General features: G+C 48.1%; 1 protein-coding gene across 1 annotated transcript; it reads right to left on the bottom strand.

Annotated features, from left to right (window-relative positions):
- Positions 1 to 202: 202 nt before the first annotated feature.
- On the bottom strand, positions 203 to 11,636 carry BAG2 (BAG cochaperone 2). The gene is made up of 3 exons (XM_069851487.1): positions 11,437 to 11,636; positions 2,074 to 2,183; positions 203 to 1,062 (listed from the first exon to the last, which is right to left on the bottom strand). Exons 1-3 carry the CDS (start codon positions 11,595 to 11,597, stop codon positions 662 to 664), a joined length of 672 nt encoding a protein of 223 aa, XP_069707588.1. The 5' UTR covers positions 11,598 to 11,636; the 3' UTR covers positions 203 to 661.
- Positions 11,637 to 13,386: the final 1,750 nt, after the last annotated feature.

A 13,386-nucleotide genomic window follows, 5' to 3' on the forward strand; every position in this document is an offset into this window, starting at 1 on the left:
AACACAGCGAGAAGGCAGGAATGGTGTGTCGATAGAGCTGGAGGTTGTTTCCAGCCTTGCTTGTGACCTTTGGATGGATGTGTTGCTTTCCACTTCCTCAGTTACAAACTGGAGGTATCTGTCTGTTTTAAAAGTATCGCGATCTGCTTACAAGTAGTGCCAAATTATTCACATTATAACTGGCAATAAATAGGACAGGGTGTTGTTTATGAAAATACCATATGGAGTTTATTAATGGTTTGGATTTATTGCCAAGATTTGTCTTTCTTCCCAAAAGTCTGGCTCACACACTACATATACCCACAGAGAAAAGCTGAAACCTCACTACAGGACAGAGTAACTTTAGTTTAAAAAAAAACCGAGGAGAGGCTGGATTTTGATGATTTCTGACAGTTTAGCAGAAGCACAATTACAATTTGCAACAGAGCAGTTATTGACTGTATAGGACAACTCCTGACAGCATTCTTTATTGCCAAAAGAAAATACTAGTGCTACCGAAACCCATTAAATGCTCGCACCTCGCAATCAAAGATACTTTGGTGCGTGTGCATGTGTATCTACGTGCGTGTTTGTACAGAGATTTTTATTTCCTTAGCTTCTGTGTGCTTTTTACGGAGATTTGCTCATCCTGTGATTTGCCAGAAGTAGCCAGGAGGGGAGTTTAATCCTGTTTGCTGTTGCAAGACTGTCGAAGAGTTGATTTCTGGTGCTCCAACAACGTGATGGACTTCTCAGAATTTTCTAAGTTTCTGAGTAGAGTCTCTAGCCGCCTTTTGATTTTCTTCTGATCCTCAATGGCGCATCCGATGACCACAGACTGAAATTTCTGATCGATGGGTCCTGCCGGCACATCAGACGTGCACGCGCCGTAAAGCGACATTAAGCGGATTTTGGCATCTTCCAAATCATCTAGAAGTTTATTGACAATTTCATCGATCATCTTCGTGGCGTGCAGTAGGGATTCCTGCTGCTGGGTGTTGCGGATGGTTTCTACAGAAACCTCCACCGTGAGGGTTCGGCCCATCAGGCGATTGGCAGTCAAATTAAGTTCTTCTCTCTCACCTAAATCAAAAACAAGAAAGTTTTCTAGGTTTTACGTGAATACTTTCCTGTGCAAATAACATCAGGAAGACAATCAAACTGCTGCAGCTTTGCAATGAACAAGGTTGGGTTTTTTAAGTACCCGGCAATCCACAAGATCTCCAGGGGCCAGAAATGAGTTTTTTGCATTTGCCTAAGTCCTGCTGATTTCACAGAAGCTCGCGTCTTCTGATTTGAAAGGAGGCTTTAAGCTCTAAATAAAAACGTAAGCAATGCTTTTCTGCTGCTGACACAGTGCTTGCTGTGTCACATTAAAGCAAAGCAAACAATATTATCGGGAAATGTGATTCATTAACAGAATAGGCACATTAAGGACTTTGCGTGCTGCTGCGAGAGAGGTTTAGACAGTGTCCCAGAAGGCCATAAAGAGAAAACTCATTTCTGACTACCAGCTGCAATTAGAGGCCATGAAAAAAGTGGTTCTTTATTTTCTGAAGACTTTTTTTCCCAAAATACGGACAGAACATATTTGGCGTGTAGGCTTTTGAAGAGCCAATAAATCAGTAATTTAAAGCCCCTAATATAAAACATACAAATTTAGGGGATGTATTTAAAGCCATATATCACACAACCCAATTTTAATCATCGGGTTCTTGCAGGCTGTATATGTTGTAGTGCTCATGCCTGTCCCGTAGTCAAAGCCATTAAAACGCTGTTTTTTCACCTATATTTCATCATCGTCATCAACCTCTTTCCCTCAGCTGAACTATATTAATCTGATTTCGAAAATAAATCTGTGAATGGAGTCTGGGCTTTCACATACATGACAGCGACATTCGTGGCAAACAATCCAGCTGAGCAGTATGGGAATTTACACAGGCAAGAAAAAGGGGATCCCAGGGTAAGGGATCCCTTCAGTAACCTTAGCAGGCTCCATATTTTTTACCAGCAGCAAGTGATCCAATGGAGCTGCTCCCTAAGGCTGTTTCGACTTCAGGTCAGTTGGGAGCGTATGGCAAAGCAGCTTCTCACCTTCGCTGATGTGCCTCATATCCTGGCTGTTCTGGATATTGTGGATCATTTCTAGCAGGATTTCTTTCTCTTGTTCCATAGCAGATGCTGCATCACGGAAAGCCTCTACCCTGAACGTGGTTGAACCAAACAAAAAGTTTAAATAATAAAATAGCTGCTTACCTACATAGCTGCCAAGATCTGGTTTTGTAGCTTAAGAAGTACAGTCAGTTCTTAATTATCTATGAGCCAGACTCTCTGATTTCATGACCTTCTCCTGTATCTTAACTTCGCTGTTCAAGACTCAATGTAATTTTAAAAAATAAACAAACAGTGAAAAAAAATACCCCACAACAGTAATTCCATCAGACTTAAATCTTTTATTGTACTGGCAGTGCTGTTCTGTCCTACTCCACGGTCAGCCTGGCAATACTAGAGCCTCAGAGCAGAAAGTCCTAAGTGGCAAATTGGCAATTACTATCAGCTGCTTAATTAGAAGCAAAAGGGACCAAGTCCCCATCAGGGAAGGCTGCAGCCGTGGGGATGGAGGCAGCGAGGCAGGGGGCTGGCCTCCCCGCCACCTCCAGGCCAGCAGCGCAGAACTCCAACAACCCACCTACAAAGCAACAAATGCTCCAGAGAACTCCAGCGCCACCCCCTGCAGCGAAACAACCCATTCCACAAGGGAGGAAAACAGGCAAGAGGGACAAAGCTCACACACTCTACTAATCGAACAAGGGTGTCGCCCTTAATGGCTGGAAAAAGATGCTGGAAAATAAAAAAAAAAAAAAGATGCTGGAAAATAAAAAAAAAAAACGATGCAGGAAAATAATTTTAATTACCTATTAGGATGGCATACTTAACAGAGAGAGGTATCCTGTCAATATTATTTGAGCATTCAAAAAAAGACACGCACAACTGTTGCTCCCTACAAAAAGGCAGTGAAGTAGCTTTGATGAAATCAAGCTTGTTGGACCACGCTTGCTCTCTGGCTTACGTACAATTAGTGTTCGGGAACTGCAGCGTCAGCTGGAGGTCTGCGATTACATCTAGAAAAGCCACGGGGCTTAGGTAGTGCCACTAGAATCCAAGAAGCAGGTTTGTTAGTTTGCTGTAGCACTGAATTCCCACAAGAAGGTTCCGCAGTGCAAATAAATTCTGTTATTAACTGGTAGCTGTTAGCTTGAACAGATGAATTAACAGGTTAAAAGTGTGTGTTCACTGAGCACTGTGCACGTACCCCTGTTCTCTGTGATGAAACTCATGTGATGTGATGAGGGCGAGGGGAATGGTTGATAGGAATGGTTGGACTCAATGATCCGATAGGTCTTTTCCAACCTGGTGATTCTATGATTCTATGAAAAGCCCATCAGAACCTGCTCTCCCCGATAACGTCTGGGTCTCAGCCAGTTCCATGGTTGGGTGCGCACAGTCCGCCCTCCTCCTTGCGGCATCAGGTACAGACCCATCTGGCCATGGGTGATGTGAAAATGCCATGCTAGAAATTTAAGTCTAGTTCCTTAATTCACATCTTATTCCACGCCGTGTTTTTAGGGAGTGGAAAAAGCCCATCTGGGAACTGTCTACTTGGGAGGCTGAAGACAACAGGGAAATGTCCTCCCTTCCCTGGCTTTGCCCTGGAGGGTAGGGGCTCGCAGAGCCGAGCTGCAACCGGCTGCAAGACTCGTGCCAAAAAACATCAACTCTGCATTCGCGTAGCCCACAGAAAAGGAGAATGTCCCATGAACCTGGCTGACGGATTTGGATGCTTCCAAGGCCCCGTCAAGGAGGTCGAGCTGCTGTAAGCAGCACGGGAATTCATCCATCCTGACACGTTTATTAAACCTGGCCATGAAAGGGAAATCAAACCAAAACATTGTTTAGTCTCTGCGCTCTTCAACATTACTGGATGCTGCCCCAAGATGGTGGTGGGTTCATTGCTGTTTCTGTCTCTCGACATCGCTACGGAACTCCTTCTCCTTCCTCAAAGGCTGATGAGGGCAGGCAACTTTGGAGGAACAGCAATAAAAGAGGGCAAAAGGAGGCAGACTGGGAGCATCCGAGGGTATAAATAGCCACACTTTACATGCAGCCTGCTCATGAAATGGTTCTGATTTACAAAACATTTAGTCTGATTTAGCCAGTGAAAGCAGAAGCTTTGGGCCTCGCCTTTAATGTTCGTTCTGAGAAGGATTGGGGGAAGTCAATGCAATGCAAATTCTTGCCGAGAGCAAATAATTTTAATTATTATTTTGAACTGGTTAGGAAGAGCGGTGAGGCAGGTGGAGTCATTTCATACTTCAGACGTCTGCGCTTTGTAATTTAGGAAGTCTGGCAGTATTTCCATAAATGCCTCGCCATGCTTTTATAAAAGCTTGTATTTTCACAATTTAAAAAATGCATTGTGGTTGGAGGAAACGTTAAAATCAGAACTTGGAAGCGCAGAATTTCAATTTTAATAGTGTTTTAAAATCTGCTTCAGTATACCATTGTACTGATTTAAAAACTAAAGGTCAGCCTTCAGCGGATGGATAAATCCCTGACTGCCACAGGCTTCGCTGAGTCCTAGGAAGAATGTGGAAAACCTGCATTGCAGAGACGCATCCTGAATTGATGCAATTCCAAAGAGTGCTTAAAACATCACTGCTTCCAAAAGCCAGCTACTGGCATGCAAGGTAGGACCTAAAAGCCAAATGACCAGAAGTAATGATTGCATAACGCAAAAAACCACCCTCGCTATTTACGAACTACGGCTTTGGTTGACATTATTTTATAGCAAGTCTCATAACCAAATCTTGAGAACTATTTTATTTCCAATAATTGCTTCTTGGGAATTAGGTTAACCAGTTTTTTAACTGCAATACAGACTGCCACACAACTCAAATCCACTGGGATTTTAATTTTAGTCTATATTTGCCTCCATAAATGGCAGAAAAAAAGGGGCACCAACCCTGGCACCACGTAACGGCACGTGAAGGAGAAGCAGCAGCTCCTACAGTCAGAGCAAAGGGACAGGGAAGCAGAACATCAGGACACTCTCATCCCTCTGCTATCCCTTCTAAAAATTTCCATCTTGAGCAACGTGGTTGCCAAGCCACTCTCCACGATATTTGAAAAGTCATGGCAATCAGAATTCCCTGGCGACTGGAAAAAGGGTAATGTTGTGTCCTTTTTTAAAAGGCGTAAAAAGACGACCCTGGGAACCGACCTGTCAGCCTCACCTCGGTGCCTGGGAAGATCATGGAACAGACCCTCCTAGAAGCTCTGCTAAAGCACAAGGAGGACATGGAGGTGATTAATGGCAGCCAGCATGGCTTCACCAGGGGCAAATTCTGCCTGACCAAATTAGTGGCTTTCTATGATGGGGAAACCGCAGCAGCGGACATGGGGAAACCAACCGCTCTAAACTGGAGAGATATGGATACGATGGGTAGATGGTACGGTGGATAAGTAACTGGTTGGATGGTGGTATTCAGAGAGTAGTGGTCAATGGCTCAAAGTCCAGATGGAGATCCGTGACAAGTGGTGACCCTCAGGGGTCAGTACTGGGACCAGTCCTGTTTAATATCTTCATCAATGATATTGACAGTGAGATTGAATGCACCCTCAGCAAGTTTGCAGATGACACCAAGCTGAGTGGTGTAGTTGCCACACTGGAAGGACGGGATGTTATCCAGAGGGACCTGGAAAGGCTGGAGAAGTGGGGCTGTGAGAACCTCATGAGGTTCAACAGGGCCAAGTGCAAGGTCCTACACCTAGGTTGGGTCAATCCCCATTTTCAGTACAGGATGGGGGATGATGTGATCGAGAGCTGCCCTGCAGAGAAGGAATTGGGGGCGCTGGTGTGGGATGGGAACGCTTGAATGGGAGGAGTGGGGAAACGGCCTGAGAAAGGCAAGACCATGGAGCAGATGCAACAGCCTCCTGCTAGGGACCTGGATCACATGGAAGTCAAAAAAAGGGAGGTGGGACCATTTCAGATCAGCGCTCTAGGAGGATAATACAAAACCCCAAGGAAACAGCTGGTGCCAACCTTATGAAAATAGTGCTCCAGAGTAGGGGGGCTCTCTCAAGGACCTCCCACCACCTCACCCTATTTCACCACCGCAGCTTGCACCAAGGCATCCAGCCGCCTGCCCTGGTGCTGGGATGGGTCACCAGGTCCTCCCTTCCCCCGTTCCCAGCCCCACGGAGACCCCGGCTGGCATGGCACATCTTCCCTCCTCACTCTCTGTGACAGTGACAGGTTAACACCTTGCAGCTGGCTCTCGACTTCTTTCATTAAATATGATTTAACTTCATAAGTTTGTATAAATCTTTACTTTCTTGGGGTGGGGGACTGAAAGGAAGATGGGAAGAGATAAACCTCTAGTAGAAGTGACTGCCATGGAAAACAGCCCAAGCCTCAAAAAAACCGCAATAAAGAATAGAAAGCAAAGAAAAAGAAGGCAAAATACTCATATTTGTATCAAATTATCAATTATCTTGGTGCAGCAGCATATTCTTTTTTCAATAGATGAAAACAACTGATCATATTTTTACTTGGAGTGTATTTTGTCACTGTGAATATCAACTACATATTCCATCCATTACCTAAGACTAAAAAAACATTCCTTCCTTCTGATTTTCTCTGGTCTGAGAGCAATTGGCGGCATGGCGCCTTTCTTCCCTACATACCATTTACATGAGCAGAGAATTCCCCTGCGGAACAGGTGGACCAGCCTGTCTTTTTGTTTCCAGATGAGAAACTCGATACCCGCTTTCTTATGACAGCTGCAACAACTCCGTCCTTTAAACTGACTGACTGACTTAAATAGCTCCCTATAAAGCTTGTGCGCTGGAGATGCAGATAAGTTTTCAAAGGAAATAAGAAACATCTGAAGACAAGGCAGCTTTTTTCCTGAAACAGAGCTGAGCACACTGGATGGAGACAAACCAGGGGGTTTCACCCCGGCATCCTCAGCTGCTCAAACTGAGTTTGTGTCCTCAGGTGAGTGGTGCCACGAACATACAAATGAGTGGTGGGGGAATACGGTTATTCCAAAGGGGAAGAGGAGAAAAAGGACAAAAATATTAAGATTAAAAAAATCCAAACAAACACAAGAGTCCAACTTATCCCACATAGTCCAACTTATCCCATGACAGGACAAGGGGGAATGGCCTCAAGCTTCGCCAGGGTAGGTTCAGGCTGGACATCACGAAAAAATATTTCACGGAAAGGGTCACTGGGCACTGGAACAGGCTGCCCAGGGAGGGGTTGAGTCACCTTCCCTGGAGGTGGATGAGGTGCTGAGGGACATGGTTTAGTGATTGATAGGAACGGTTGGACTCGGTGATCCAGTGGGTCCTTTCCAACCTGGTGACTCTATGATTCTATGTATCATTGCACCTAGGACTGCGTGTTCACTCAACACAACCACCAGAACACAGTGACTCATAAATAAAGACTCCAGTCCCACTTCCAGCTGCTCCAGAGATGTCTTGGCACTCAGCAGCAGTCAGGTCAACACGAAGGTCCAAGCTCTTATGAAGGACCAACACACCCCGCTCACCACCCTGCCAGGGGCTTGTTCCCAGGCAGCCAAATTAATCCCTCACTTTCCCTACAGAAGAAAGTCCCCCTGCAAACACCTAGCAGGGAGGTATAAAAATACCCCACTACTGTCAGGAAAGCAGCTCTCACCGTGGAAGGGAACAGAGAAGAGGGAAAGTTGCTCAAACCAGAGCATTTCCATGGGGACAAGGGTTGCCATGGGGTTCGGCTGACTGGAAGCAATTTGACAGCTGAGGCTTGTCAAGGGGTTTAATTAAGGGCTGTGGTTCACATTGACAAATTTTCACTTATTATATTTACAAGCAACATCTCAAGGGTCTATAGCTAAGTTAAACCAGCTGGAGAAGAAGTGTGGAAGCTTTTCTTCCTGTCATTCAAATAACACTGAAATATGGCACGTTGATAAGTTGTACAAGGAATAAAAGGAAGACTTCAGTAACTTTAATCAAGTAGCTGAACTTTTTCTTTCCCTCATTGCTCCACATTCAGAGATACGCCTGTTTGAAGGACCCACAGCAAACTGGGAAGTTTAATTTGGGGTTTATTTTCTCGTTAACCAAACCGCCTGCTTTGTTTCAGAGCCACTCAGCAAATTTAAAACACATTTTTGCATATTCTGATGCTCCTTTTGTGATCATACATTCATGCACTAGACCTGGCTGTGAGCAGCAAGACCTGTTTGCAGACAGTGATTTTGTTTAGTCAAATTCAGAGAAGTCTGTGAAGGACTTCAAGGAGATCTAATCAAGCTAAGTGAAAGGCTAATATAATAGTCCGTGAAGTCCACTCCTGAATAATGCAAAGTAACGCTGGCAGAAAGGGGAAAACGCAATTCCTGCATCCCACAGAGCTTTTTTAATTACAGGCAAGTCCTAGAAGCATTCTGGGTGGTTCTGTGAAAGCTGCTGATCAATATGCAGCTGTAATGAAGGAAAGGGCGTGTTGAGACAGTACCGGCAGGAGGTGAATCAGTGGTACACCCTGCGCATCCATCCACCTCAGAAAGGACACTGTGTAATTAGGCAGAGCTGAGAGGATGAAGATGATGATTAAAGGCAAAGAACTGTTTCTCATGCGGCCAAACTGGGGGAAAAAAAAATCAAACGGGATTATCTGGGGAACATCAAGTGGCAGGAAGAGACAGGACAGGTCTTGGCACAATGATGAAAAATAAACATCATATTCGCAATTAGTTTGGAAAAGCACACCTAGGCTACAGAGTGAAACTACCCTTCAGAGGGGAGGTGGACATAAACTGGGGTCATGACACTTCATCTGGAGTCCTGTGTCCAGTTCTGGAATCCCCAACAAAAGAAGGATAGGGAACTGTTGGAACAGATCCAGAGGAGGCCATGAAGATGATACGAGGGCTGAAGCACCTCCCCTATGAGGACAGGCTGAGAGAGTTGGGGTTGTTCAGCCTGGATAAGAGAAGGCTTCAAGGAGACCTTACAGCAACCTTTTTGCAAAGGCATGGACAAGGGGGAATGGCTTTAAATCAGAAGGGGGAAGATTTAGATCAGACATTAGGAAGAAATTCTTCATAATGAGGGTGGTGAGACACTGGCCCAGGTTGCCCAGGGACGTTGTAGATGCCCCATCCCTGGAGGTGTCCAGGGCCAGGTTGGATGGGGCCTTGTGTAGTCTGGTCTGGTGGGAACTGGATGGGCTTTGAGGTCCCTTCCAACCCAAATCCTTCCATGACTGGGTAACAAGAACACCCATAGCTGAAGCAGCGAGTGCAGAGGGAACTCTGGGGCACACCAAGGCTCACACATGGGCATTCACACCCTGCCAGAGCCTCTGACCGCCCACAAACCCGCTGAACCCCGGGCGTCCCTGCCCATTGCTGCGAGACGGCAACCCTGTGGCCACCAGGTGGGATGGGGCCAGGCACACGCCAGCCACTACTGCCCACACCACTACGAGCCTGCCAAGGGCTCCTCGAATGGAAACAAAGCCCCAAAACCCTGTGCGCTTTCTCTAGAAAATGCCTATTCCACACATTCACATGCACGCTACCATCTTCATGCGTTTCCAGGCTACGCTGCTTCACCTTGGGGAGCTGGTTTAGTAGTGCATGGGTACAGTTGGGCTTGCTGATCAAAAAGGTCTTCTCCAACCTACGGATTCTATGACCTCAGAGCAACACCTGCCATTTTTAACTCACCCCCAACTGAGGGGACCCTTTTTTTTCCCTTGACCACATCAGGAACACTCTTCCCCTTGCTGGGAGGCTGCCAGCACCGCGGGCTCGGGGCCAGGCAGCTCCTGGGACCCACAGTGCCCGACTCCTGCCCACCCTGCCCTGCAACTCCATCCTTTGGTCCCCAGCCTCTGCAACCCCAACCCTTTACCTCCAGCTCCCGCACTCCTATTCCCTGGCTCCTACATTCCTAGCTCCTGCTCCCCAGCTCCTGCTCCACCAGTCCCTGCACACCCAGCCCCCTGCTCCTGTCCCCCAGGTGCTGCCCCTCCAGCCCCTCCACTCTTAACCACCCAGCTCCTGCACCCCCAGCCCTTTACCCCCAGCTCCTGCACTCTTAAGTCCTCCAGCTCCTACATCCCTAGCTCCTGCTCCACCAGACCCCGGCTCCTGGCCCCCAGACCCTGCACTCTTAACCCTCCAGCTCTTGCACCTCCAGCCCCTGTACTCTTAACCACCTCCAGCTCCTGCCCCCACCAAGCTCCTGCACCCCCTAGCGCCCTGGCTCCTACAACCCCAGCCCTTGCCTCCCTGCTCCTGCACTCTGAGCACCTATATCCCCAGCCCTTGCCCCTCAGCTCCTACACTCTTAGCCCCCCAGCTCCTGCACCCCCAGCCCCCTGGTTCCTACAACCCCAGCCCTTTCCCCCCGGCTCTCCAGCTCCTGCCCCCCCAGCTCCTGCCCCCCCAGCTCCCTGCTCCTGCCCCCCAGGTCCTACCCCCCCAGCTCCTTCACTTTTAGACCCCACCTTTTGCACCCCCAACCGCTGGACTCTTAGTCCCCCTGCTCCTACCCCCCATCTCTTGCCTCCCAGCTCTCCAGCTCCTGCCCCTCCAGCACCTACATCCCCAGCCTTCGCTCCCCAGCTCCCTCACCCACTGTTCTTGCACCCTTGGCTCCTACAACTCCAGCCCTTGCTCCCCATCTCCTGCACTCCCAGTTCTTGCACCCCCGGTTCCTACAACCCCAGCCCTTGTCCCCCATCTCCCTCACCCTCAGTTCTTGCACTCCCGGCACCTGCCCCCCCCAGCCCCAGCTCCTGCTCTTCCCCCCCCCGCCCTCTGGCTCCTATAACCCCAGCCCATGCCCCTCAGCTCCTTCACCCCCAGCTCCTGCACTCTTAGCCCTCCAGCTCCTGCCCCCCCAGCCCCCCAACTCATGCTCCCCAGCTCTTGCTCCCTCAGCTCTTGCTCCCCCAGCTCCCACACTCTTAGACCCCAGCTCCTGCCCCCTCAGCACCTACATCCCCAGCCCTTGCCCCTCAGCTCCTTCACCCCCAGCTCCCGCACTCTAAGACCCCAGCTCCTGCCCCCTCAGCCCCCGCTCCTGCATCCCCAGTTCCTTCATCCCCAGCTCCTATAACCCCAGCCCTTGCTCCTCAGCTCCTTCACCCCCAGCTCCTGCACTCTTAGCCGTCCAGCTCCTGCCCGCTCCAGCCTCCCAGCTCCTGCTCCCCAGCTCTTTCTCCCTCAGCTTTTGCTCCCCCAGCTCCTCCACTCTTAGCCCTCCAGCTCCTCCTCCCCTAGCCTCCCTGCTCCTGCTTCCCAGCTCTTGCTCCCCCAGCCCCTGCTCCTCAGCTCCAGCCCCCGCAGCTGTCGGGCTGCTGCCCCGCGGCGGCCGCACCTGAGCTCCAGCTGGTCGAGGTTCTCGAGCAGGCGGCTGGAGCGATCCGCCATGGAGGTGGAGCGGTAGAAGCGGCCTCGGAGCTGCCCTCCCGGCGGCGGCGGCTGCTGCGCTCCCTGCGCGCCCTCGCTCGCCTTCGCGCTGATCCGGGCCTGAGCCATCGCGGCCGCTCCCGCCCCGCCAGCCGCCCGCCGCGGGCCCAGGGCGGCGGGAGGGGCCGGCGGGCCCCGAGCCATTGGCTGGCGGGGCCGGGGAGAGGGAGGGGGGCCGGGGTCGGGGTGAGGGAATCCTGAAGGCACGGGAAAGCCAGTCCTCGAATGCCGGGGCTGTGGAACCGCGGAATGAGCGAGTCACAGAATCCTAAAGTCACCGGATCCCAGAATCTTCGGATCCAGGAGCTGTGGAACCACAGAATCAGGGAATCATAGAATCCTAAAGTCATTGGATCCCAGAATATCTGAATCCAGCAATTGTGGAATCACATAATCAGGGAATCATAGAATCAGAACTATAGAATCCTAAAATCATAGAGTCCTAGAAGCTTTGAATCCAGGAGTTGTGGAACCACAGAATCAGGGAACCGTAGAATCCTAAAGTCGTTGGATCCCAGAATCTTCGGATCCAGGAGCTGTGGAACCACAGAATCAGGGAATTGTGGAATCGGAACTGTAGAATCCTAGAATCGCAGAATCATAGAATCCTAAAATCATAGAGTCCTAGAAACTTTGAATCCAGGAGTCGTGGAACCACAGAATCCTAAAGTCATTGGATCCCAGAATCTTCGGATCCAGGAGTTGTGGAACCACAGAATCAGGGAACCATAGAATCCTAAAGTCATTGGATCCCAGAATATCTGAATCCAGCAATTGTGGAATCACATAATCAGGGAATCATAGAATCAGAACTATAGAATCCTAAAATCATAGAGTCCTAGAAGCTTTGAATCCAGGAGTTGTGGAACCACAGAATCCTAAAGTCACTGGATCCCAGAATCTTCGGATCCAGGAGCTGTGGAACCACAGAATCAGGGAATTGTGGAATCAGAACTGTAGAATCCTAGAATCCCAGAATTGTAGAATCATAGAATCCTTAAATCATAAAATCCCAGAATCTTAGAATCCAGGAGTTGTGGAATCACAGCATCAGGGAATCACAGAATCATAGAATCCTAGAAGCTTTGAATCCAGGGGTTGTAGAATCACAGAATCAAGGAATCGTGGAATCATAGAATCCTAAAGTCATTGAATCTCAGAATCTTTGAATCCAGGAATCATGGAATCATAGACTCCTAAAATAATTTAATCCTAGAATCTCAAAATTGTAGAATCATAGAATCCTAAAATAATTGAATCCCAGAATCTCTGAATCCAGGAGTTGTGGAATCACAGAATCAGGGAATCGTGGAATCATGTAATCAGAATAGTAGACTCATGAAAATATGGCATAATGGAATCAGAATCATAGAATGGAGGAATTGTGGACTCATGGAATCACAGAATCAGGGAATTACGGAATCAGAATTGCAGAATCCTAGAATCATGGAATTGTAGAATCATAGAATCCTACAATAATTTAATCCTAGAATCTTGGAATTGTGCAAACACAGAATCCTAAAATCATTGAATCCAGGAATCGTAGAATCATGTAATCAGAATAATAAAGTGGTGATATTATGGAATCATAGAACCAGGCAATCATGGAATCATGGAATCGGAATCATGGAATTGGAATCATAGACTCATGAAATTGTGGGATCGTATAATTAGGGAATCATAGAATTGTGGAATCAAAATCATAGAATCCTACAATAATTGAGTACTTGGAACTGTAGAATCATTGAGTCCTAAAATCACTGAAACCTTGAATCTTTGAATCCAGGAACTGGGGAATCCAGGAAGCATAGAATCGTGGAATCATGGAATAGTAGAATCCTGAAATCCTGGAATCTTA

This window comes from Phaenicophaeus curvirostris, chromosome 2 (assembly GCF_032191515.1).
Source record: "Phaenicophaeus curvirostris isolate KB17595 chromosome 2, BPBGC_Pcur_1.0, whole genome shotgun sequence".
Classification (NCBI taxonomy): domain Eukaryota; kingdom Metazoa; phylum Chordata; class Aves; order Cuculiformes; family Cuculidae; genus Phaenicophaeus; species Phaenicophaeus curvirostris.

Bases quoted from the DNA above. Each gene is read 5' to 3' on its own strand.
- BAG2 (XM_069851487.1), bottom strand. From the start codon at position 11,597: ATGGCTCAGGCCCGGATCAGCGCGAAGGCGAGCGAGGGCGCGCAGGGA. The intron at 2,184-11,436 runs GTGCGGCCGCCG...AACCACGTTCAG, and splicing joins CTCGACCAGCTGGAGCTCAG to GGTAGAGGCTTTCCGTGATG. The intron at 1,063-2,073 runs GTGAGAAGCTGC...TTTTTGATTTAG, and splicing joins TATGAGGCACATCAGCGAAG to GTGAGAGAGAAGAACTTAAT.